The 24,310-nt window shown below is 44.2% G+C and overlaps 3 protein-coding genes across 9 annotated transcripts; all 3 read left to right on the top strand.

The window, feature by feature from the left end:
- The first annotated feature begins 432 nt into the window (after nucleotides 1-432).
- On the top strand, nucleotides 433-10,742 carry LOC115192630 (methyl-CpG-binding domain protein 3). Of its 7 annotated transcripts, none has more exons than XM_029751361.1 (7): nucleotides 433-537; nucleotides 4,183-4,342; nucleotides 4,592-4,729; nucleotides 4,857-4,947; nucleotides 5,838-6,015; nucleotides 6,177-6,320; nucleotides 7,323-9,509. In XM_029751361.1, the coding sequence occupies exons 1-6, from the start codon at nucleotides 524-526 to the stop codon at nucleotides 6,313-6,315; spliced, it is 720 nt and encodes a 239-aa protein (XP_029607221.1). In that variant the 5' UTR covers nucleotides 433-523; the 3' UTR covers nucleotides 6,316-6,320; nucleotides 7,323-9,509. The 7 variants fall into 7 exon arrangements, 4 of the variants coding, with proteins under 4 accessions (XP_029607221.1, XP_029607220.1, XP_029607218.1 ...); XR_003877966.1 differs by lacking the exons at nucleotides 433-537; nucleotides 7,323-9,509 and adding exons at nucleotides 1,327-1,647; nucleotides 7,075-7,252 and having other exon boundaries at nucleotides 6,177-7,036; XR_003877965.1 differs by lacking the exons at nucleotides 433-537; nucleotides 7,323-9,509 and adding exons at nucleotides 1,327-1,647; nucleotides 6,505-7,252 and having other exon boundaries at nucleotides 6,177-6,468.
- On the top strand, nucleotides 10,547-12,036 carry LOC115192632 (unconventional myosin-Va-like). Its single transcript, XM_029751363.1, has 3 exons — nucleotides 10,547-10,632; nucleotides 11,162-11,394; nucleotides 11,704-12,036. The coding sequence occupies exons 2-3, from the start codon at nucleotides 11,277-11,279 to the stop codon at nucleotides 11,847-11,849; spliced, it is 264 nt and encodes an 87-aa protein (XP_029607223.1). The 5' UTR covers nucleotides 10,547-10,632; nucleotides 11,162-11,276; the 3' UTR covers nucleotides 11,850-12,036.
- Nucleotides 12,037-19,774, top strand: LOC115192631 (unconventional myosin-Va-like). The gene is made up of 10 exons (XM_029751362.1): nucleotides 12,037-12,339; nucleotides 12,629-12,760; nucleotides 16,255-16,494; nucleotides 16,770-16,978; nucleotides 17,081-17,174; nucleotides 17,266-17,362; nucleotides 17,540-17,778; nucleotides 18,094-18,342; nucleotides 18,464-18,700; nucleotides 19,472-19,774. The coding sequence occupies exons 1-4, from the start codon at nucleotides 12,217-12,219 to the stop codon at nucleotides 16,863-16,865; spliced, it is 591 nt and encodes a 196-aa protein (XP_029607222.1). The 5' UTR covers nucleotides 12,037-12,216; the 3' UTR covers nucleotides 16,866-16,978; nucleotides 17,081-17,174; nucleotides 17,266-17,362; nucleotides 17,540-17,778; nucleotides 18,094-18,342; nucleotides 18,464-18,700; nucleotides 19,472-19,774.
- The last annotated feature ends 4,536 nt before the right edge of the window (nucleotides 19,775-24,310 follow it).

Raw genomic sequence — 24,310 nt, forward strand, 5'->3', positions numbered from 1 at the left:
ACACTCACACACTTTTACAGCCAACACTGCTGTCCCATGTTTTTCCATGTTATAGAAACATTGAACCACTCACTTCCCGTTTCACACAAATGCTGTATCACCTTCATAGTTTATTCTAATACAAGATATAGTTTATCTTGTAAATTCCCCGGTGTACATATGTATAGATTGCATTTTGACACTGCTATAGTGCTATTTGAGTTGTTAATTGGATTCGTACCGCCATTCTTGATGTCTTGCCTTTTTTATTTTGTAGTATTGTTTGACATTTGACTGCATTGTTATGAGCTAGTAACAAGCATTTCGCTGCACCGCTATAACACCTGCTAAACAGTGTACGCGACCAGTAAACTTTGATTTAATTAGATTTTTTATTACCAGTCAGGTTTAATCTGGGAACGATTCGGTCTTTGCGCGGATAATGTCTTTCATTTCTATCATCGAAGGGGGAGGGGAATGAAAGAGGAGAAGGTAGAAGGGATTTAACACAGACTGAAAGAGAGAAACCGAGATAGTATGCGAGATGGACAAAAACGAGTAAGTACCCCAAAAAGAAGATGAATACCGAGCTATATTTCTGCTTTTCCTGTCTGTGACATAAAATATGTTATGTTAGCAAAGAATTGTTGCACAATATATTTTTTTCATCGAGGGGTTTAGGTTCTCGTGTGGGAGGCGTTTCGGTGGTCTCGAGTGTCTGCAAACCATAACTGTAGGCAGTGTTATGGGATTCCAAATGTAGTTACACACTGTTCTTTCTTATTGGTGTTGCGGTGTTTAACTTTTCTGAAAAGCAATGCATTTATTCAAAATAGGACGAGTAATTCGTTATTATTAGTTAGTACCAGTTATTCTCCTTCAAATTCAGTCATAGGTAGGCCTATATACTTCGTGAGATATCTAATAGATCAGTTTTATACCTAATATTTGCAGACAACTCCTATAATTAATATCGGTCTAGCTAGCCCAATCAAAACTCAATTAAATGATTGTATTGCCTAGGCCTACTTTGTCCAATGACTGAATAAAAAGTGAGCATTGTGGTGATGAAAACGACTCCCACTGCATTCTCGAATTTCACCTATAGTCAGTGACATGAATCTTTGCCTAAATTATCTCCATTGTTGACGTTGTGAAATCATATTATGGTCATCTGTAGATATTTTTGGGATATATAATGCACAACTTTTGGAGCTAAATTGTGTGACATGCGGTAGCCTACCGCGCGCGACAAATCAATGATTTATGTTATCGGATCAGGATGCAATAATGTGTAGCCTACATGTATTGCGGATGTAGCCCTCATTGGCAGACAGGTAGTGATGTGGCTGAGGTTACGGCGGAGGGATATTCTTTCAGTACGACAAAGAGATACGATAAATCGGGAGAGAGAACCATGAATAGTGTGTGAGCCGAGATGTATGTCACATAGTAGGCCTAATGGACTTATTTGTATAAAACACGAAATTTAACCCCAAATATAATAACGTTAGGATCAATCACTGAACACTTCAACGGAATTAAACTCTGGGAGAACATGGAGAAGAAACGGTGGGATTGCTCGGCTCTCCCCAAGGGCTGGCAAATTGAAGAAGTGACCAGAAAGTCGGGTTTGTCTGCGGGGAAAAGCGATGTCTATTATTATAGGTACTGAGCGGGCAGTATTTCAAGACGGCTAGGGCTGAATGGGTTTACTTGAGGGAGAGGGGGGTGACCAGGAGACAGAAAATTGGGGAGGGGTGTAGCCGAGATTAGGCTACTCTTATAAATTGTTGGATATGGAGCTTGTAAACAAATGTTTAGCCTATGTAGGCCTAACAGCCTGTCAATCAGCTAGGGAGCAGGCCTAATGCAACAATTTTAGGCTATTGAATGATCGCATTCCAAATAACCTTGCCTGAATCGAGGTCCATGCTATAACCTATATATAGCCTAGTCTTATCATTTTATATGACCGGAGCAACAATCAAGAAACCACAAGCTATTCTTTTTTTAGCCGAGGTAAGGAAGAAGAAGAAGAGGAGGAGGAGGAGCAGAGGCGAGAAAGGGGGGAGGCGGGTCGGTTGTATAGTTTGTGGTAGGCTACCATATACCGAATTTTCATTCTGTGGTGTGATGCACGCACGAAACTCGCAATTGTTGTCTACATTTTTTTACATGAATTATCAGCAAGCACGAACGTTTCCATACTTTGGTAATCATTCAAAGTTTTCCATTTGTAGAAAATCATCGTGCATCAAACTAAACTGCATTAATATGCCTACTTATTTGAAATAGAAACGCTGCCACAGTATCTGGCCGTTAAGGCGTCAGCATACTTCAGTTCAGCTGGCGCGAGCTGAACCGAACGAGTGTGCTCGCATACTCACTTAAAATACCTTCGCTTGAAAAACGAGAAGTGTCAATAGTACTGTTTGTCCATTTTGAGACGCTGTAGCCACTATACGTTTCAAAATATTTATAATTAATCTAAGGTAACCCAATAAATCTGCCATTAATTTGGACGTTTTGACGATCTTAGTTGTTACATTTTAGGCTTACATTTAACTAAAATATATTTGCTGCAGTACTTTTCAATGAAAAACTGCGTGAAAACGAGTGGTCTCTTTTTCGATGACAACGAAGAATTTATTGATGAATCCCTACTGTTGACCAATCACTGACGAAGGGGCGTAGACTTCAGCTCCGTTTTTCGGCTTCCCTCCAGAAAAAGATGTAACGTAACCAAACAGCCGGAAAAACCCTCAGCAAAGTCAAAAACGTCACAAAATGTCGTCATAATATATGCATGAACTCTACCGAATTGTTTCGGCGGAGAATCATGCAGACACCTTTAGAGATGTTGATGACTATGTTGATGACATCTCTTCTCTAATTACCCGTTTACATCGTGACGTGTTTCATTACGCCATATGTCCTCTTCACGGAGTCTTGCCCTGCTACTGAACAGACAAGTTTATCAAATTAAAGTGATAATGCCGAGAAACCTGTGTTTTGGAGCATATATTGGTATGATGTTCATCTTGGCCGGGTGACAATATAATATCAGCACCGGCTTTTGTGGCATTATCATTTGTGTACAAGAGGGTTACCAACATATTCAAATAATATACATATTTTCATTAAAAACGTTTTATTTTGATGAATTTATTCATACTATTTCATAATTCCACGAGATCTAGTCCCAAAACAAATGTAGGGTTGCTACCACAAGCCGGCTGGTTATTAGTTCTACAGGTTCAGTTGCCAGAGACTCATTAAGTCTTTCTGTTCTAAATCTATGGGCATTGCCCAGTCCTTTGTTCTAAATATTCTGTTGCAATGATGGCTGGCTATGTTCTTATCCCTTGCTTGCTTGCTAGCTAGCCAACTTAAGTTTGTTACTCACCAAACATGGAGTTTCACTGAGAAACTATCTCTGTTTACTCCCTTTATGGCTGCTATGTACTTTCAAAAAGGTCTGCCCCATAGAAATGGATACTCTTTGCTATAATAACCAGTTATATTACTAATTTACCAAGGCCTTTGTCCACTGATTTAAGATTCAGATTAAATTGGGCCTGCCGTTCTGTCCACTTTGTCTAGGACCAGTGAACATTAACTCTGAAACAATGTTTCCAATTGAACTTTAGGAAATGTTGCAAAATGTATTGCACTTGACCACCCTGTTACATTGTATCCCAATAGTTGATCCCTACTACTCCTTATTGAACATATAAGTTAGATCAGTTAAGCCATCTTAAACTCTAAGGTCTATAATTGTAATGACGAGTTGGTTATACATTTGGGAATATGCTGCAATACATGAACTTATTTTACTGCTTAAATAGTTTATTACAATTAGCTACACACATTAAATCAGTCATAAAAATATGTATTGTTAAATCAATTAATGAAATGTTAATGGAAAGACTTATTGTTCATACTCTGATTCCATACCATTATACATGAATAATCTGATATCTGAATAGTTCATCCATCTGTAGTCTCCTTTGCGGTGTTGGCTCTTGCATGGTTGTTTTACATTTTCTCATGTCTACAGTTTGTTTGCAGCATAAAATGTGTTTGTTGCCGATTGTTTGTTGCTTTCCTGATCTATCTTGCTACTTTTCTCCTCTTGCTATCCCCTGGTCAGTTGTCCATATCCTCACACTGTGGTTTGTTGTCCTTTACCTCTCCTAGTCCAACTGGGAAGAAGTTTCGGAGCAAGCCTCAGCTGGCTCGTTACCTTGGCAACCAGATGGACCTCAGCTCCTTCGATTTCCGCACGGGGAAGATGCTCATGAGTAAACTGAACAAGAACAGGCAGAGACTGCGTTATGACAACAACAATCAGACCAAGGTGAGAGGGTTGTCTCCTGAAATTAATATTTCTATACACGTTGGACACACTCTTCTAAATGACATCACACTTATTTGCTGTCAAACCAGCAGTTAGAAATTAGAATGCTGAAAACCGTGTTTCAAGGCTTTCCCCAGGTGCAAAGGATAACTGACATATATCTAGCATTATCTAGTATTTGAGGAACATCTCTGTGGCTACATAGTGTTGGTTGTCACTGTCAGCTGTTTCTTTGTGCGTGTCTTCCAGGGCAAGCCAGACCTGAACACATCACTTCCCGTCAGACAGACTGCTTCCATCTTTAAGCAGCCTGTCACCAAGGTTACCAACCACCCCAGCAACAAAGTCAAGACCGATCCACAGAAAGCCGTGGACCAGCCAAAACAGGTAAACACAGCCATTAGCCTGTATGGTGAAACTGCAGTTACATTGGGTTATATGCTTTTCTTCCTGGAGGTTATTTTGACTAATGAGATACCAAATCTAAATTAATGTGCATTTGTTTTGTCCACAGCTTTTCTGGGAGAAGAAGCTTGGTGGTCTCAATGCGTTTGACATCGCAGAGGAGCTAGTGAAGACAATGGACCTGCCTAAAGGTCTGCAAGGTAAGAGAAACGGCCATGTACACTGAGAGTACAAAACATCAGGAAGTGACCATGTGAATCTACATGAAGGCTATAATCCTTTAGGCTTATTATAATCCTTTAGGACTACATGAAGGCTATAAACCTCGTTAGTGTTATGTACATTTAATACTTTAGGATTATTATAATCCCTTAGGACTACATGAAGGCTATAATCCCTACATGAAGGCTATAATCCCTAAGGCTATAAGCCTCATTAGTGTTATGTACATTTATTGTGTTACTTTTTTATTTTATTTAGTAAATATTTTCTTAACCAACAATGCAGTTCAAGAAATAGAGTTAAGGGCTTGTAAGTAAGCATTTCACGTTAAACTGTACACCTGTTGTATTCGGCTCATGTGACAAATACAATTTGATTTGATTTAAATCCACTTCAAACAGTGTAACTGAAGGGGAGGAGACAGGATAAAGAAGGGAATTGAGACATGGATTGTGTATGTGTATCATTCAGAGTGTATTCAGAGTGTATTCAGAGCAAGACAACATTTTTAAGTGTGTTTCAATGGGGTATGGTAGTAGGTGCCAGGCTCACCGGTTTAAGTTTGTCAAGAACTGCAACCCTGCTGGATTTTTCACACTCAGCCGTTTCCCATGTGTGTCAAGAATGTTCCAGCACCCAACGGACATCCAGCCAATTTGTCACAACTGTGGGAAGCATTGGAGTCAACGTGGGCTAGTATCATGTGTGGAACGCTTTCGACACATGCTCTGACCAATTGAGACAGTTCTGAGGGAAAAAGGGAAGAGGTGTTCCTAATCTTTTGTACACAGTGTATAATCCCCATTTCCCATTAGATTTTTGAATATCTTCTCACTGCTGTGATTGTGAACACCTGTCTGTCCTACAGGAGTTGGACCTGGATGTACAGACAAGACTCTACTGTCAGCGATAGCCAGCGCCCTGCACACTAGTGCCGCCCCCATCACAGGTCAGCTGTCTGCAGCCGTGGAAAAGAACCCAGGGGTGTGGCTCAACACGACCCAGCCCCTCTGCAAGGCCTTCATAGTCACTGACGAGGACATCAGGTACATACAGGAGAGGACATGATCTCCAGAGTCATATTAGTGCTATGAATAATTGAATCTGTGTAATTAAGAGCTGATTTTGTTTCCCCATGCTATTTAGCTAAATTTCAGTCCATATTTCTAACAGTTGTATTTGTATGTTATCATCATGGTGAGTGTAGGAAGCAGGAAGAGCTGGTGTACAGTGTGAGGAAGAAGCTGGAGGAGGCTCTAATGGCGGACATGTTGGCTCATGTGCAGGAAGCAGCCAGCGAGGGCGACTCACTCAATGAAGGCAATGATGACATGGAGACTGTATAGCAGAGGTAGGCTACCGTTCAGAGGGACTGTATAGCAGAGGTAGGCTACCTACCGTTCAGAGAGACTGTATAGCAGAGGTAGTCTACCTACCGTTCAGAGAGACTGTATAGCAGAGGTAGGCTACCTACCGTTCAGAGAGACTGTATAGCAGAGGTAGGCTACCTACCGTTCAGAGACTGTATAGCAGAGGTAGGCTACCTACCGTTCAGAGAGACTGTATAGCAGAGGTAGGCTACCTACCGTTCAGAGAGACTGTATAGCAGAGGTAGGCTACCTACCGTTCAGAGAGACTGTATAGCAGAGGTAGGCTACCTACCGTTCAGAGAGACTGTATAGCAGAGGTAGGCTACCTACCGTTCAGAGAGACTGTATAGCAGAGGTAGGCTACCTACCGTTCAGAGAGACTGTATAGCAGAGGTAGGCTACCTACCGTTCAGAGAGACTGTATAGCAGAGGTAGGCTACCTACCGTTCAGAGAGACTGTATAGCAGAGGTAGGCTACCTACCGTTCAGAGAGACTGTATAGCAGAGGTAGGCTACCTACCGTTCAGAGAGACTGTATAGCAGAGGTAGGCTACCTACCGTTCAGAGAGACTGTATAGCAGAGGTAGGCTACCTACCGTTCAGAGAGACTGTATAGCAGAGGTAGGCTACCTACCGTTCAGAGAGACTGTATAGCAGAGGTAGGCTACCTACCGTTCAGAGAGACTGTATAGCAGAGGTAGGCTACCTACCGTTCAGAGAGACTGTATAGCAGAGGTAGACCACAGTGTCAGTGTTGTTGAAAGATGAGAGAGACCTTGCAGACTGTCGAAAAATAGGAATAAATCCAAAACTGTTGATGGCTTGATGCCGAACCATTTGTGCTCTGTTTTTCACCTGTAATTTATGCATTTTTCTGCACAATGAACTTTTAGGCATCATGATGTCGAAAATGTAATATTTATATTTTTGCATTTTTTTGGATGTAATCCTTTTTCTTATTTTTTACCTTTTTATTTTGACAGGGAGTCAATGCTGAGACCAAGGTCTCTTTCCAGATGATCTATGTTTAGCACAACAATACACATGAAAATACAATCAAAATCCTCTTTTTGGAGAGTGTCGGGGTCTCCATCTCTTCCAGTATTCTCATTTTGAGAACGGACACTATTTGGTTTAAAGGACCTTTAAAGTGCGCAGACGGCCAGCCTCCTGTTGTTGAAAGTGTATTCGCTGCTGCTACAGCTTATTATCTATCCTGTTCCCTAGTCACTTTACCCCTACCTATAAGTACATATCTACTGCCATTACCTCGTACCCCTGCACATCCACTCGGTACTGGAACCCCGTGAATGTAGTCAAGTTACCGTAACTCATTGTGTATTTATTCCTCATGTTATTGTTTTCTACTTTTATCTCTGCATTGTTGGGAAGTAAACATTTCACTGTAGGTCTACACCTGTACACAATTGTATTTTATTTGTAAAATGAGAGGGTTGTTCAGGCTTCTACAGCATTTATGGGCTCTCCCCAGTTTCTCTACAGATGTCAGTATTTTCAATTCAGAGCTGCAAGTCATGCCACCCAAGGGATATGATACGACACATTTATAATTTGATTTACAATCTGTATTTGTTTAGCTATTTCAACAAACATCTGTCTTCATCCTCTCTTCCAGGGAGATGGGGTGTTATAGAGTAGTCTGGATGGGTTTTTCAACTCCTTGTCAAATGACAATGAAACCAGGAACCCTGTACCAATCCAACCAAAAGAACCTCCCACTTTCTGCCCATCCCCTTCCACGTGCTGCCCCTCTGAAGCTTTGCCTACCTGCTGTCCACCTCGCCCCTGTTTAGCCTCTTCTGACTCCAGCCCTATGAACATACTTGGACTCAGGAGTTCTGAATCAAATTGATTATTAGCTAAATTAGCTTTCTTTTGAAAAAGACAGCATCAAATAAAATGTTGTCAGGGCAGAGTGAAAGAGATCGGTATGATGAATTCAGTGTTCAATGATGTAGCCTTTTTTTTTGTAAGACATTAAATGGATTTGCTGAATGTGAGTTATATATTGTGACGATCATGTCATTGTCAACTCACCCCAAAACATGTTTTAAATGAATTGGGACATTTTGAATTAGAAGTGAATTCTGTTTTTTTCCATGGGTTTTTCTTTCTGGGTTTCTAATGCACTCCATGGGGATAGATGGACCATATTTTAAAGGTACTTTGGCTTATTTTATAGGGCTATGTGAGAGAGGCTTTGGTGAGAGGGAACAAGATACTTGCCTAAATGATGATAGTGCAGCAGGTAGCCTAGGGGTTAAGGGCGTTGGGCCAGTAACCGAAAGGTCACTGGTTCAAATCCCTGAGCCGATGAAAAATCTTTCCATGTGCCCTTGAGCAAGGCACTTTACCCTAGTTGCTCTGGATAAGAGTGTCTGCTAAATGACTAACATGTAAATTATGCACTCTAAATTCTAATGCTTGTGTTAGTCACAGGAGAGAGTATTAGTGATAAATCATTGGATCATGTTCTCAAGAAAATATCCTTATTGTAATGTAGTCCATATAAACCCCTTACCCAGTACTTATGAGTCAGGCCATACTGTACTGAGTTATAATGGGTACAACAGTTATGAGTCAGGCCATACTGTACTGAGTTATAATGGGTACAACAGTTATGAGTCAGGCCATACTGTACTGAGTTATAATGGGTACAACAGTTATGAGTCAGGCCATACTGTACTGAGTTATAATGGGTACAACAGTTATGTAGAAGTCACATGGACCCTCTGCTACATGTAGATTTTATTACTTTTAACACTCCCTGTATAGGTGCTCACTGAAGTTGTTGGTTTAACGTTGGTGTTTTTAGCCAATGCACATTTTCCCATGGCCATGACTTCAGTCAACATATTTTAAAAATGTTTCCAATAATGTGTCAATGCCACCACAACACATGCTGCCTCCTTGTTATCTTGTTCACTGGGTGCCAGACAGTAAGCTAAGAATATTTTGTTTGAATAAAGGTGAAGATTCTCAGTGTTGAGAAAAAGAATTCAGCTTTTGAACATTTACCTACATTTCTCAAAGTTTGATGTATGTATGAAATGTCAAGCTCAAAAGATCTCTATCCCACATCAGCAGGCTGCCTGCTGAACTGAATTGGATTGTCTTACTGAATAAAATGTATCTGTATTTCAACAGCAGTACAGTTTCTTTGTCAGTTTTTGGATTAATGTCTATATATATTAATGACATACTTGATATTCCAATGTCTTGTGTATCATTTGAATACTATAGGTGTTCCAACAGTGCTGAAAGAAGGCCTCCACAGCTCAGGGTTAACTGCTGCTCTGAATAATGGCTGTCTCGCCGTTGTTGGCTGTCTCGTCGTTATATGTGCCATTCAGAGTGTGAACGGGCAACACAAAATATTTATGTGCCTTTGAACGGGGTATGGTAGTAGGTGCCAGGAGTACCGGTTTGTGTCAAGAACCGCAACGCTGCTGGGTTTTTCACGCTCGACAGTTTCTCTGTGTGTATCAAGAATGGTCCACCACCCAATGGACACCAGCCAACGCGACACAACTGTGGGAAACATTGGAATCAACATGGGCCAGCATGAGTTCATGCCCCGACGAATTGAGGCTTTTCTGAGGGAAGGTGTCCTTGATATTTTGTGTATAAATGGTCATAGAGAAAAAAATATGTTGTATTCCTACAGGACCTTTCATTCTACCAATAACACTGTAATTTTCACCAACCGTTCATTCCAGGTATTGTGTTAGTGCCTCTCAACCCGTATGACCAGCTGCCCATCTATGGAGCGGGCAGGACATGGCTGACATGGAGCCTCACATCTTCTCTGTGGTAGAAGAGGCCTACCACACCATGACTAGGTCAGGGGTTAAAGGTCAAGAGCCAGGGGTCACCCTCCTTGGCCTCCATTTTATATGCCCTTTGTTACCTCAAAACACTGCCGTTTTGCCTGCTTTTTGGGGGTTTGGGCGAGGGTTGCTGTTGTTTGTAAAGATCTACAGGTAATATGTGAGTGACTTATGCATGTTCTTGGGTCTGAAAACAAGAGAGCCTTTGATCGAGTCTCTTCACCCTGTGTGACAAATGGTTCTGGAAATAGGAATGGTTATTGAGTGTGTAGTTGTCTCTGTGTGCAGGGAGGATAAGAACCAGTCCATTATAATCAGTGGGGAGTCTGGAGCAGGGAAAACGGTCTCTAAGTTCACCATGCGTTACTTTGCCAAGGTGGGCGGAGCAGCCCAGCAGACCAGTGTGGAGGAGAGAGTACTGGCCTCCAACCCCATCATGGAGGTACATATGTGTGAATGTGTGGATGAATTCTGCTTTCCTGCAATCAAATGACCTTAAATGCCCTCATGGGTGGAATATTATTAATATTTTTCTTAATTAAAAAAAAAAAATGTAAACGCCAAAAATCTGGTGTTTCTATGTGAAGCTGTTTTGTTATATTTCAGTCTTATGTGATGTATATACTGTAAAGTATAATATTGGGATGCAAACTCAAAATTGAAGACATTTCAACTATATCTAACATGGGACATGTATCTTCTTCTTTTAAGCCCATAACTATGTGTGTGAGGTGTATACTTTTGTTTCAAAGTAGATTTATTTAAGACTACCAAACTACCCTCTGCATGACCCTGATTTAACCCACTGCAGTAAAAGTTGAACCTGTAAAGCTGTTCAAGGTTTTCTTTTTTGAAGAGTGTAATTTTGGAAAAAGCGAATGAAAAATCTGTACTGTATTGTGTCAGTATTCAGTTGTAAAGGTAATAACTAAAATGATGTAATCTATTGTAATTATGATTATCTCCTTTAGTCTTTAGTCTATTGGGAATTCTAAGACTACCTACAACGACAGCAGTAGCTGGTTTGTGAAGTACATTGAGATCGGCTTTGGATGGAAGGGAGATATCATTGGGGCCAACGTGAGGATGTACCTGCTGGAGAAGTCTCGAGTCGTCTTCCAGGCGTCACAGGAGAGGAACTACAACATCTCCTACCAGCTGTGTGCCTCCGGAGACCTGCCAGAGATGAGAGTCCTCAAACTGGGTGAGACTGCATAGAATTCATTAACCTATTACAACAATAACAGGGAAGACATGAACATCAATGGTTCTAGCAGTGTTTTTCAGAAAGGGTTCATTATGTAAGTGTTTTGATGTGTATCTCTGTAAGTGGTGCTGATTCCATGCAGATCCTAGGCACTGATGATGTAGTAGATCTGCAGCACACTCGCAATGCATTCACTATACTTGGTTTACAGCATCTATATTACACAATACACATATCTATGCTAACATGTTTACTCTGCATATAGTCCTATCCAGTATGATCATGCTGCTATGTGTGCTGCTACAGGTAGGCCTCCTGACCAGCAGATGGAGCTCTTCAGGATTCTGGCAGCTGTTCTGCACCTGGGCAATGTCAACATCCAGGCCAATGGGAGAGGTGGTGATCGAAGTGACATTGTATTTAAAAAAAAAAAATCCACATTATTTCCCTGAAACTCACAAAATTCTCTCAAATATCCCATAATCAGTGGGAGGAGCGTTCCCTGGCTGTTTTCTCCAAGCTGCTGGGGGTGGCCCACTGGCTGTGCCAATGCAGGCTGGCAGTAGGGGGAGACATGCTGGTCAAGCCCATGCCCGGTCAGCAGGCCTTGGAGGCCCGGGAAGCCCTGGCCAATTATGTGTACGGTCAGGTGTTCACCTGGACTCAACACAACCCTCCTTGCCCAGAGGGATCAGGCCTAGTCATTTATTGGGGTGCTGGACATCAATAGCTGAGTAGTAAGGACAGGGAGTAACACTTGACATTAGGTTGGCCTTATTTATACCTGTGTAGTGACACTGTAATTACTGTAGTAACAACATGGTGGTACATATTCCCCTCTTTGTCCATTTCTCTGGCAGGTTTGAGAACTTTGAAAGGAACAGTTTTGTACAGTTCTGTATAAATTATGGCAATGAGAAACTGCAGCAGCAATTCAACAGGGTGAGTCACCAAGTGTTGTGTGTGCACCTGCAAGCATGCGCATAAATATTAATGTCTGTCTGTTTCCATGAACTCGTTGTTTACATTTACATTTTAGTCATTTAGCAGACGCTCTTATCCAGAGCGACTTACAGTAGTGAGTGCATACATTTCATACAGTACTGGTCCCCCGTGGGAATTGAACCCACAACCCTGGCGTTGCAAACACCATGCTCTACCAACTGAGCCACACGGGACCAGTTGTCCTCATGTCCCCTCAGTAACCCTTGGTCTCCTCTCCTCTCCCTAGCACGTGTTCCAGTTGGAGCAGGAGGAGTATGTCTGTGAGGAGCTGCCGTGGAGCAGGATACAGTTCAGTGACATCCAGCCACTCATCGCTCTCATCGAGGGACAGCTGGACCTGCTGGATGAGGAGTGCAGGGTCAGTCAGTTACAGTCCTGGTTTCAATCGAGACAACATTGTGTTGTGTCTGCTTTGTGTTAATGTGTCCAAACCAGCTTGAAATACAAGAAATAATGTACTCAGGATATGATACTGAATCATCACTGTTTGCACTGGCAAGCCAAGAATGCTTTGTGGTGGATTTGAAAAATATACTGCTGTCTTAAGTCCAAAAAGCAAGTCCTGCCAGAAAAAGTATTGCTTCATTTATATTTATATAAAAAGCAAAATATTTCTCAAATGTATGTTGATCCAGAAAAACCTTACCCCCATGGTGTCTGTTTCCTTGATCAGATGCCTAAAGGTTCAGAGGAGAGCTATGCTAGGAAGCTGTATGATCAGCATCAGAGTAATGACCCAAGTCCACACTTCTGCAAACCTCGCATGTCCATCACTGATTTCATCATCCTGCACTTCGCTGGACTACAGGAAAAGGAGGACCGAGCACGCCCCCATTCTCATCGACGGGGAATGGGGGCGTGCTCGGCGGGGCTGTAGTGGAGCAGGTTGAGAGCTTCAAGTTCCTTGGTGTCCACATCACCAACAAACTATCATGGTCTAAACACACCAAGACAGTCGTGAAGAGGGCACGATAACGCCTATTCCCCCTCAGGAGACTGAAAAGATTTGGCATGCACCCTCAGACCCTCTTCAAAAAGCTCTACAGCTGCACTATTGAGAGCATCCTGACTGGTTGCATCACCGCCTGGTACGGCAACTGCTTGTCCTCCAACCACAAGGCACTATAGAGGGTAGTGCGTACGGCCCAGTACATCACTGGCTTCCTGCCATCCAGGACCTCTATACCAGGCAGTATCAAAGGAAGGCCCAAAAAATTGCCAAAGACTCCAGCCACCCTTCTTTTTTTTCTTTTTTTTTTTACTTCAGTTTATTTTAGTAAATACTTTTAACACTTTTTTAAAATTTAAACTGCATTGTTGTTTAAGGGCTTGTAAGTAAGCATTTCACTGTAACATGTTGTATTCGGCACATGTGACAAATACGTTTTGATTTGATTTGTACGGGCTATTTGACCAAGAAGGAGAGTGATGGAGGGCTGCATCAGATGACCTGGCCTCCACAATCACCCGATGAGTTTGGGATGAGTTCATTTGTATTTATTTAACTAGGCAAGTCAGTTAAGAACAACTTCTTATTTACAATGACGGCCTACCCGTCCGGCCAAACCCAGACGAGGCTGGGCCAAGTGTGCGCAGCCCTATGGGACTCCCAATCACGGCTGGTTGTGATAGAGCCTGGATTTGAACCAGGGACTGTAGTGACACCTCTTGCACTGAGATGCAGTGCTTTAGACCGCTGTGCCACTCGGGAGGCCGGAGTTTGACCGCAGAGTGAAGGAAAAGCAGCCAACAAGAGCTCAGCATATGTGGGAACTCCTGCAAGACTGTTGGCAAAGCATTCAAGGTGCAGCCGGTTTCTACAATGTAGAAAACAGTAAAAATAAATAAAAACTATTGCATGAGTAGGTGTCCAATCTTTTGACTGGTACTGTATATCCATGCTGTCTCTTTTCACTGAAACTCATTGTAAGGACTGCATGAACACTCTTAGGAAAAAAAAGGTGCTGTCTAGAACCTCAAAAGGGTTCTACCTGGAACCAAAAAGGGTTCTCCTATGAGGACAGTCGAATAACCCTTTTGAAAACCTTTTTTCTTAAGAGTGTAGGGATGATCTACAGCTTTCCCCTTGTCAACACTCTTGGCTCATTGTTGCAACCTCCTTGTCCTACTGTAAGTATTTGAGTGCATCTCAAGAAGAGGTGTCCTCTTGTCATTTTGAGGGAGGCTTTACTGAGGAACCAGCTCTCAGCCGTCCACTTTTGTCAGTTTGTGGTGAAATCTCAGATCTCATCCTAGAGTGAAATGAAGCACAGTGGACAAAGAGAGGAAGCCTTTTTAACCTACTGTAACCCTCTCTGTTAACCTTGTGTCTGTATTCTGTCTGTACATTGTCTATTGCTGGTAGCACCTATTCACTAAGTCAAATTCCGGGTTTCTGTAAATGGACTTGGCAAATGAAGTGATTGTGATTGTCTGTCTCTCTGTCAGTGTGAGTTGGTGGCTGAGCGCTTCCAGCAAGTGCCAGCAGGGGGCACTCTGTCCCTTTCAGGTGGGAAGTCCTCTCCACCCAACCGCAGTCTGTGCTCTGGCCCTGGAAAGATATTTCACAGGGATCACAAACGGTGGGCTTCCAGGTACTGTCTCCCCCTGCTGTGGCCAGGCAACAATACAGCCAGTATCTACACCTATTATTGAAATGTATCTTCATTTCCAGTTTTTTTCAGTTGACAGAATGTATTTGTTTTCTTGCTGCCATATAATGTCTGTATTACTTCATCCATGGCTTGTCATCCTTGTTGTTCGGTGCACTCTGGGACAGGAGTGGGAGTTTCTGTGTTCCTTCATGTTTCTCTGTGTATTTAATATATGTTGAATATTGTACCTGTCCTGTACCTAAGTTGATGAAAAACACACAAGGTCTCAGAGTATTTGTACTCACTTTGTGAAACTCTGTCTCCCTCCTCACTCGAACATCTTGGTTCCAGGTGGACCTATGCAGAGTTCTTTATCCTGTACCAGGTGTTGCTGCGTAAGGGTGGGGTTCAGACCCAGTAACAGATTCAGGCGTCGTGCCAGCGGGCCCTGCTGGAGATCATCCCAGACCCGGAGCAGTACTGCTTTGTAAAGACCAGGGTGTTCTTCTGGACGGGGCAGGTAGCTCTGCTGGAGAGGCTGAGGGCGGAGAGGCTGAGGGCGGAGAGGCTGAGGGCTGTGGGGATAATCATCCAGAGCTGGGTCAGAGGCTGGCTGGGCCACAGGAGATACATCAAGACCCACTTGGGCAACCCTCACCATCCAGAGACACACCAAAGGAGCCCTGGCCAGCCGGTGAGAGCAGAATAACTGACTGTGTGGCACGATAACACATCAATGTTATTTTGACTGTACTAGTACTGCCATATAGTACAATGTGTCTCAGCAGTATGGGCACCTACATCTGTCCAGCAATTCAAACTACTGTAGTGCTCTGTGTGGTGTAGTCACTCTGCACTACACCAAGGCAGCGCTGGTCATCCAGAAGACGGATGTTCCTGATGATCCATGAGGCCACCGTCATCATCCAGACCTTCACCGGTGGCACGCTTGCACGATGCTAATACAGACTGATGAGGAAACACTGGCACAAAGGCCCCACAATCTATCTAGCAATAAATCAAATGTTTTTATTTACGGCTTAAGTATAAAATGCATTTCATATATTTAATACCAGGCCTAAACCTCCAGAGATAAGGCAGGACAGGACCCAGGAATTTCTCCTTAGTAACATCTGATCCAGATTCTAGACTGTCCTTGTACTTTATCACAACTGTAATCTTTTAGTTCGCATCCAAAACCATGGCAGGTTCTGTTTGCGATAATATAATGCGTTTCTTCTATCCTCCCCTTCCCCAGGTAGTGGCAGAGCGGGCAGCGTTGTTACTGCAGTCTGCGGTGCGTGGCTGGCTGGCCCGGCAGGCGTACAGGCGGGTAAGGGTAGACATGGTGCTGATGCAGTGCTGTGTGAGGCGGCGGGCAGCCAGGAGGGAGCTGGTGAAGCTGAAGGCAGAGGACCGCTCGGTGGAGAAGTTCAGAGAACTCAACAAGGGCATGGAGGTCAAAAGAACGCAGCTGCAGCTCAGGGCCGACCAGGAGGTGAGCTGCCAGGGTTATGTGTGGGTGGTGAGAAAGGGGATGGGATGGTGCATGGGTGGAGGTGTAGAAGGGTGGAGAAGCCTGGGAAGGAGATGGTGAGGGGGCTTCAGAAGACAATGGATTGGGGTGGTTTTGGATAGGCATAGGAAACCAGGTGTTTGTAGTGGGCTGGTGAATTTCGATGAGGTTTTGTTACATCCAGAGTGAAAAAAAAAACGTGCAGAATGAGTAATACAGAAGTGAAAATGTGTGTGTGTTTATGTGTGTGTCTTCAGATCAGAAATAGTAGTGCTCTGAGAGAGACCCTCCAGGCGGAGCGTAAGGCCCACAGCACTGAGCTGGACGCCCTGTTAAACTGGAGAACCAGCTAGAGACACAGCTCCAGGCCCAGCAGTCCCATCCCAGCCCCTCCGTCACAAAGAAGGAGATAGATAAGAGGGGGGCAGAGGAGAGAGCAGCCCAGGAGATTCTACAACTCACACAGGTAGATCTTGTTGATCCAAATGGATCAGGAACGTTCCTTATGGTTTTCTGCAGAGTAGTGGTATTTAAGGTCACTGTCACTCTCCTATTTCTCTGTTTACAGTAGGTGAAGGCCCTGCAGGTAGAGAGGGACTCTTTGGGGAAAGAGAAGGAGGATCTGAGCACTCGCTTACTGAAGCAGGGGAAGGCTCAGGAGGGTAGGTGTATTCATAATTGCTATATGTTCTGATTAATGTGTGTATCTACATTTGTCTGTAATCGTGTGTGTATGTATATATATGTATATAGTCCAGGTGGTGACCCAGGCAGGTGAAGCTGTGACAGCTGAGCTACATGAGGAGGAAGTACCAGGCTTGCTCAGAGAGTTCACCAGGCTGGAGCAGAGGTACAACAACCTCAGAGAGATGAGCATGTTCATATCCAACTCCTTTTTCCACTAGCTTGGGTGCCAGTCTCTTTGTTTTGCCAATGTGAGGCATAAATGTAGCATTATGGAGTGATACCCAGGCTATAATATTCAGCCTCTCTAAAAAATAAGTATATTTCTCTGTTACCACTGCAGCGTACTAAGGGCCACAGATGGACAGATTCAAACCAGAGCCTGATCCTGGAGCCCCCGTCCCCATCTCTGTCCCCATTGTCGCCCCCCTTCTTCGGCCTTCCTGCCTTCCCATCTCCAGAGGAGCTGAGGGTTAGCGTGACGTCCCCCACCACAAAGAGGATGGCCTGGCCTGGCTCAGCTGGGTAGATGACAAGAGAAGATCTGGGGCACGCCTATGTTGCTGTATGAGTGGCCAACAAGTCAGTCCCTGTTTCCTGATCAATACCTTCACAGCAATAAATACATTTTATTGTGACTTATACCGGATAGGTGCAGTGAAATGTGTTGTTTTACAAGGTCAGTCATAGTAGTACGGCCCCCTGGAGCAAATTAGGGTTAAGTGCACATCGACAGATTTCTCACCTTGTCGGCTTGGGTATACAATCCAACAATGTTTTGGTTACTGGCCCAATGCTCTAACCGCTAGGCTACCTGCCACCCTTTATATATTTACATTTTGTTACCAATAAACTAATGCAGATAGATTCTACCCCCTGTCTGTGTGTACCTGTCAGGTTCCTGGAGAGCCAGCTGCGGAGCCAGCACTCTCAGGAGGAGGCGGAATTGGAGGCCCTGAGGCTGCAGGTTAAACTGACCTTCTCTGACCCCTCCACTGCAGACCAGCAGGTAGGGCCTCATTTTAGTGGTCTGGTATCTTCAGGTGGATTACAGTGCAGATACCGTAACTTTGGGCATCACTTCCCAAAGACAAGACCCGGTCCCTCTGCATTGCTGCTGTCACTGCCATGAAGGGGGCTCTGAAGGTACACACACACATACGCACGCATGCACACGCACACACTCACAAACACTTTTCTGCTTTTACACTCACGGCGCTCTTATCCATTCTTATCCGATCGTTGTTTCTTTCCCCCCTCCTATCAGAAACACTGTAATGATGTGGATATGACAGCACTGTGGCTGAAGAACACCTCACACATAGGATTAAAATGCTGTATATGTGAAGGATCTCTAGGATGGCGCTGTGGATCTGGTGCCATTGACCTTTTACCTCACTGACCTTTTATCTCATTGACCTGAACCGTGCTCTGAGTGACCTCTTTATCCAGGACTATCAGCAGCTCCTGTCCATCTCCGAGAGCTGCCTGCAGCCCACCACTGGTACGACTGACTAATGATAGAACGATATGAAACTCAGCCAACAACCAACCAACTCAGCCAATAACCAACCAACTCAGCCAACTAAACCGTTTATCATAGTCATCTTTCTTCCCATCCAGCAATAGCTCATGTTATGTATTAACATGTAAACATGAATAGCTCATGTTATGTATTAACATGTAAACATGAATAGCTCATATTATGTATTAACATGTAAACATGAATAGCTCATGTTATGTATTAACATGTAAACATGAATAGCTCATATTATGTATTAACATGTAAACATGAATAGCTCATATTATGTATTAACATGTAAACATGAATAGCTCATATTATGTATTAACATGTAAACATGAATAGCTCATATTATGTATTAACATGTAAACATGAATAGCTCATATTATGTATTAACATGTAAACATGAATAGCTCATATTATGTATTAACATGTAAACATGAATAGCTCATATTATGTATTAACATGTAAACATAAATAGCTCATATTATGTATTAACATGTAAACATGAATAGCTCATATTATGTATTAACATGTAAACATGAATAGCTCATATTATGTATTAACATGTAAACATGAATAGCTCATATTATGTATTAACATGTAAACATGAATAGCTCATATTATGTATTAACATGTAAACATGAATAGCTCATATGTATTAACATGTAAACATGAATAGCTCATATTCACCCTTACCCCCACCCTGCTCTCCCTCTTACCTCCCTCCCTCCCCTCTCCCTCCATCCACAGTTGCTGCCATGCTGGAGAGTGAGATGATCCCAGGACTGTCTGGGTCAGGGGTGAAGCTGAGGGGCTTTAGGAAGCGTGCAGGGTCTGACCCCAGGGACAGGGCCAAGGACAGGGGTGAAGCTGAGGGGCTTTAGGAAGCGTGCAGGGTCTGACCCCAGGGACAGGGACAGGGCCAGGGGTGAAGCTGAGGGGCTTTAGGGAGCGTGCAGGGTCTGACCCCAGGGACAGGGCCAAGGACAGGGGTGGCCCCCAGTATGGCTGCGGTGCTGAGGGAGCTGGGTGCTCTCCACACGGCCCTGTTCCGCCAGGCCCTGTTTTCCACCCTGATGGAGTAGGCCTTCAGGCCTCACCCATCTCCTCTCTGCCTCTGCCCTCAACAGCCTGCTGCTGCGCAAGGACATGTAGCTGGAGCCGCGGCCTGCAGATACGGTCAGAGGACAGACACACACACATGCATGTATACACACACAGGGCCTGCGCAGTTTCAGTAAAAGATATGCCACCAGATGTCTAACATAATCTAGAGTTGGTTTGTAAAGGTGTCAGTTTGTGTATAGTGTAGAAACAAGGTAAGTGTTGGATGAGACTATAAGGGTTCATCCTTGCGTTCTGCCAGGTATAATGTGAGTCTGCTGGAGGAGTGGCTGCGGAGCCGTCGGCGTGTGTTCACTGTCACGTTCCCCTACCTGCCGCCTCTGACCAGCCTGACATCCCAGACTCCCTTAAGATGTGTTTCCTGCGACGGGCCTGAGAGGAAGCAGTAGTTATACAGGTCTTTCACTGTGGATTACAAGTCTTGGTACTGCTGCATAAGGTCTTTTCCCTGCAGGATATACAGTATATCAAAGTAATATGTGAGTAATGTGTGTGTAATTGTCTTATTTTGTATCAGGCCTAACTCCTGCTTTCAGTAGCACATGTACGGGCAGAATATTACTGTTCTTATTGAGCTGTTAGAATGCTCATATGGATTTTATTCTTATCTGTTTCGTAGTATTGCTTTTTGACACAAACATGTCCTTATCTGTACTAAGATTACAGTATTGCCTGTCTGCTACTAGACATGTCCTTATTAGAGGCATCCCACCTACCTCAATGCCTACCTATGTGTACTTTTGTACTGTGAAAGTTTGTACATTGGAAATGCGTGCTTAATACATTTAGAAATGGGTAATATGTTCCAGATATCAGAATACATTATTATAATTATACAATGTAAACATAATAGTGTAAAGATGCTTCTCACTCCAAATGGACACTATGAAAATGAGAGATTTACTCTAACAATCCCCCCCCCCCCCCACACTATGAAAATGAGAGATTTTCTCTAACATTTTATTGGAAGCAGAAACACAGCAATGCTGCAACCCCCCCCCCCCACACACACACACCCCAATAAGAACACTCAGAATAAAAAAAAATAGAAACATCTTCAGTATCAAAAAATCCTCTCATGCGAGTACTTTGTAACAGTCACACATCATCAGCAGTACGTATATATATATATTCACAAACCTCTGATAATGTTTAAATAATATTAAGAAAAATGAATAAGACAATTGCCAAATATAACATCAAATAACGCGTGCTGGCACAATACATGTTTTTTCCCATCATGCACTGCTTCCTATGTACAGGGCTGGCATCACTGTGTGGTCGCGTTCGAAGATTGCAGTCGGCGACTGCAGACTGACTGATCTACAAATCATCATCCTAATCAGCTACTCATTATTATTTGTAGATCAGTCAATTGATGCTCTTGAACACGGCCAACGTGTCTACCTATATGGGCGTGTCTGTGACAGTACCTGCGTGTACCTATGTGGGCGTGTCTGTGACAGTACCTGCGTGTACCTATGTGGGCGTGTCAGTGACAGTACCTGCGTGTACCTATGTGGGCGTGTCTGTGACAGTACCTGCGTGTACCTATGTGGGCGTGTCAGTGACAGTACCTGCGTGTACCTATGTGGGCGTGTCAGTGACAGTACCCGCGTGTACCTATGTGGGCGTGTCAGTGACAGTACCCGCGTGTACCTATGTGGGCGTGTCAGTGACAGTACCCGCGTGTACCTATGTGGGCGTGTCAGTGACAGTACCCGCGTGTACCTATGTGGGCGTGTCAGTGACAGTACCCGCTACCTATGTGCGTGTCAGTGACAGTACCCGCGTGTACCTATGTGGGCGTGTCAGTGACAGTACCCGCGTGTACCTATGTGGGCGTGTCAGTGACAGTACCCGCGTGTACCTATGTGGGCGTGTCAGTGACAGTACCCGCGTGTTTGTACCATGACTTCGTACCTGTCTGTACTACATACATGCAAACCTGAAAGGGTGCGATTTCCTATTTTACCTCAACACACAGACACTAAACGTCTGGAAGAGACCGAATATACTTGTATCATTGTCAACAGCAATAAATAAGATATTGTGCCATTCATTGCTACAGCTGCAATACCTGTATGTTAGTACAGTTACAGCACCGCTGTGTATTCAGGGACTATAGACTCCTGTCTCATTAGATGACTAAGTAGCAGCATTATCACTTCATTCAGTGTAACTATTTCTATATACATTTTCCATATATCTCGTGTATATATGTCTGGTACAGAAGTACTATTTACAATACCCATGATGACCAGTAAGTTGTTGATCCTCTCTAAGCTGATTCTGATGACACTGCTCTCCATGTTGTTTAGCCATTGTCACCCGTTTCAAAACAGCATTTACATGACTCAACGAAAGCACTTTGTGCTGATAATTACTCGCACTGTAAACATTATACGACTGCTCCAAACCGACTGATCTAGATAGAAACTGTACCGATTAGATAGACTCAAGTTGTACACATGTTTAAATAGGCGAACCACAATCAAAATCTGTTGTATATATTAAGTGCTTTTCGGGGCTGGACCATCAGTGTAAGTTGTAATTGGTAAGGGCAGCTACTTGCAGAGAGTCTGAACAGAGTCACTGATATCATGTTGTTTAAATGATACCTGGGGCAGATGGACCAAAACCCATGGGAGGCAAAGGAGTGTAGTGGGCTGTTGAGGGAAGGGAGGCAGTACAGTGGGCTGTAGATGGAAGGGAGGCAGTACAGTGGGCTGTAGAGGGAAGGGAGGCAGTACAGTGGGCTGTAGATGGAAGGGAGGCAAGACAGTGGGCTGTAGAGGGAAGGGAGGCAAGACAGTGGGCTGTAGAGGGAAGGGAGTCAGTACAGTGGGCTGTAGAGGGAAGGGAGTCAGTACAGTGGGCTGTAGAGGGAAGGGAGGCAGTACAGTGGGCTGTAGAGGGAAGGGAGTCAGTACAGTGGGCTGTAGAGGGAAGGGAGGCAGTACAGTGGGCTGTAGATGGAAGGGAGTCAGTACAGTGGGCTGTAGAGGGAAGGGAGTCAGTACAGTGGGCTGTAGAGGGAAGGGAGTCAGTACAGTGGGCTGTAGAGGGAAGAGGAGGCAAGACAGTGTGCTGTAGAGGGAAGAGGAGGCAGTACAGTGGGCTGTAGAGGGAAGAGGAGGCAGTACAGTGGGCTGTAGAGGGAAGGGAGGCAGTACAGTGGGCTGTAGATGGAAGGGAGGCAGTACAGTGGGCTGTAGATGGAAGGGAGGCAGTACAGTGGGCTGTAGATGGAAGGGAGTCAGTACAGTGGGCTGTAGATGGAAGGGAGTCAGTACAGTGGGCTGTAGATGGAAGGGAGGCAGTACAGTGGGCTGTAGATGGAAGGGAGGCAGTACAGTGGGCTGTAGAGGGAAGGGAGGCAAGACAGTGGGCTGTAGAGGGAAGAGGAGGCAGTACAGTGGGCTGTAGAGGGAAGGGAGGCAAGACAGTGGGCTGTAGAGGGAAGGGAGGCAAGACAGTGGGCTGTAGAGGGAAGGGAGGCAGTACAGTGGGCTGTAGATGGAAGGGAGGCAGTACAGTGGGCTGTAGAGGGAAGGGAGGCAGTACAGTGGGCTGTAGATGGAAGGGAGGCAGTACAGTGGGCTGAAGAGGAGGGGGAGATCAGAGAGACCTGTCATTACAATCACAGTCATAATATAAGCCAATCATGACATCACAGGAATACATACATTCCTCTTCTGCAGCCTCAACCTCCTCCAGGCAGTTTAATCAATAATAAAGGATTCAGGTGGAGGTCCTGGAATGGCACTACAGCATGGTCACAATATGAGCTACTACACCTCCAATGGTTCCCTGTGCTGAATAGCCTTCCATGTGCTGCTTCTAAATGTGAGCGCCATGAACAAGACGGTAAGTGTTCACATACGCAGCCCTAGACACTGGTCCTGTTCCCACAAAGCTATCTCAGTCACCATCTATGGCAAGTCTCACTGGAGTGGGCAGGACTGGTACTATATCCCTTGTGAACAGACCCCGTGTGCACAAAACCAGGACCAGACAGCCTGGTAAGAGGCCATTTTAGGTAAATGTGGTCATGTCTAGGTTATGTGTGCCTGCCCCAGCAGAGGGGAAGAAAGAGACCGCGGGGGTCACGTGTGGCCTGACATCATCATTTGACAAGAGGTTGCTATGGCAACGCAAGCGGTAAGAAACGTCTCTGTCTTTTGTCTCTAAACGCTCTCCTCCACGCTGACACATATCGATCGGAGAGGTTGAAGGAGAGAGAGGAGGTGGCTGTTTTCCAAGGCAAACGAATGGCGCTCTGTTCACACACTGTACAGCCCACGTAATGTTTTCCGATCAAACGAGCAATAAACCTTCCCAAAATTGTTTTACTTTCATTCCCCGAAGTCAAAGACACTGAGGAAATTCTCAAATAAACGAAATATACTATAGAATACGCATTCTTCCACTGTATTGTGTTCTCTCCTCTCAATGGCTTTC

The sequence above is a fragment of the Salmo trutta genome, chromosome 4 (genome assembly GCF_901001165.1).
Source record: "Salmo trutta chromosome 4, fSalTru1.1, whole genome shotgun sequence".
Taxonomy (NCBI): Eukaryota; Metazoa; Chordata; class Actinopteri; order Salmoniformes; family Salmonidae; genus Salmo; species Salmo trutta.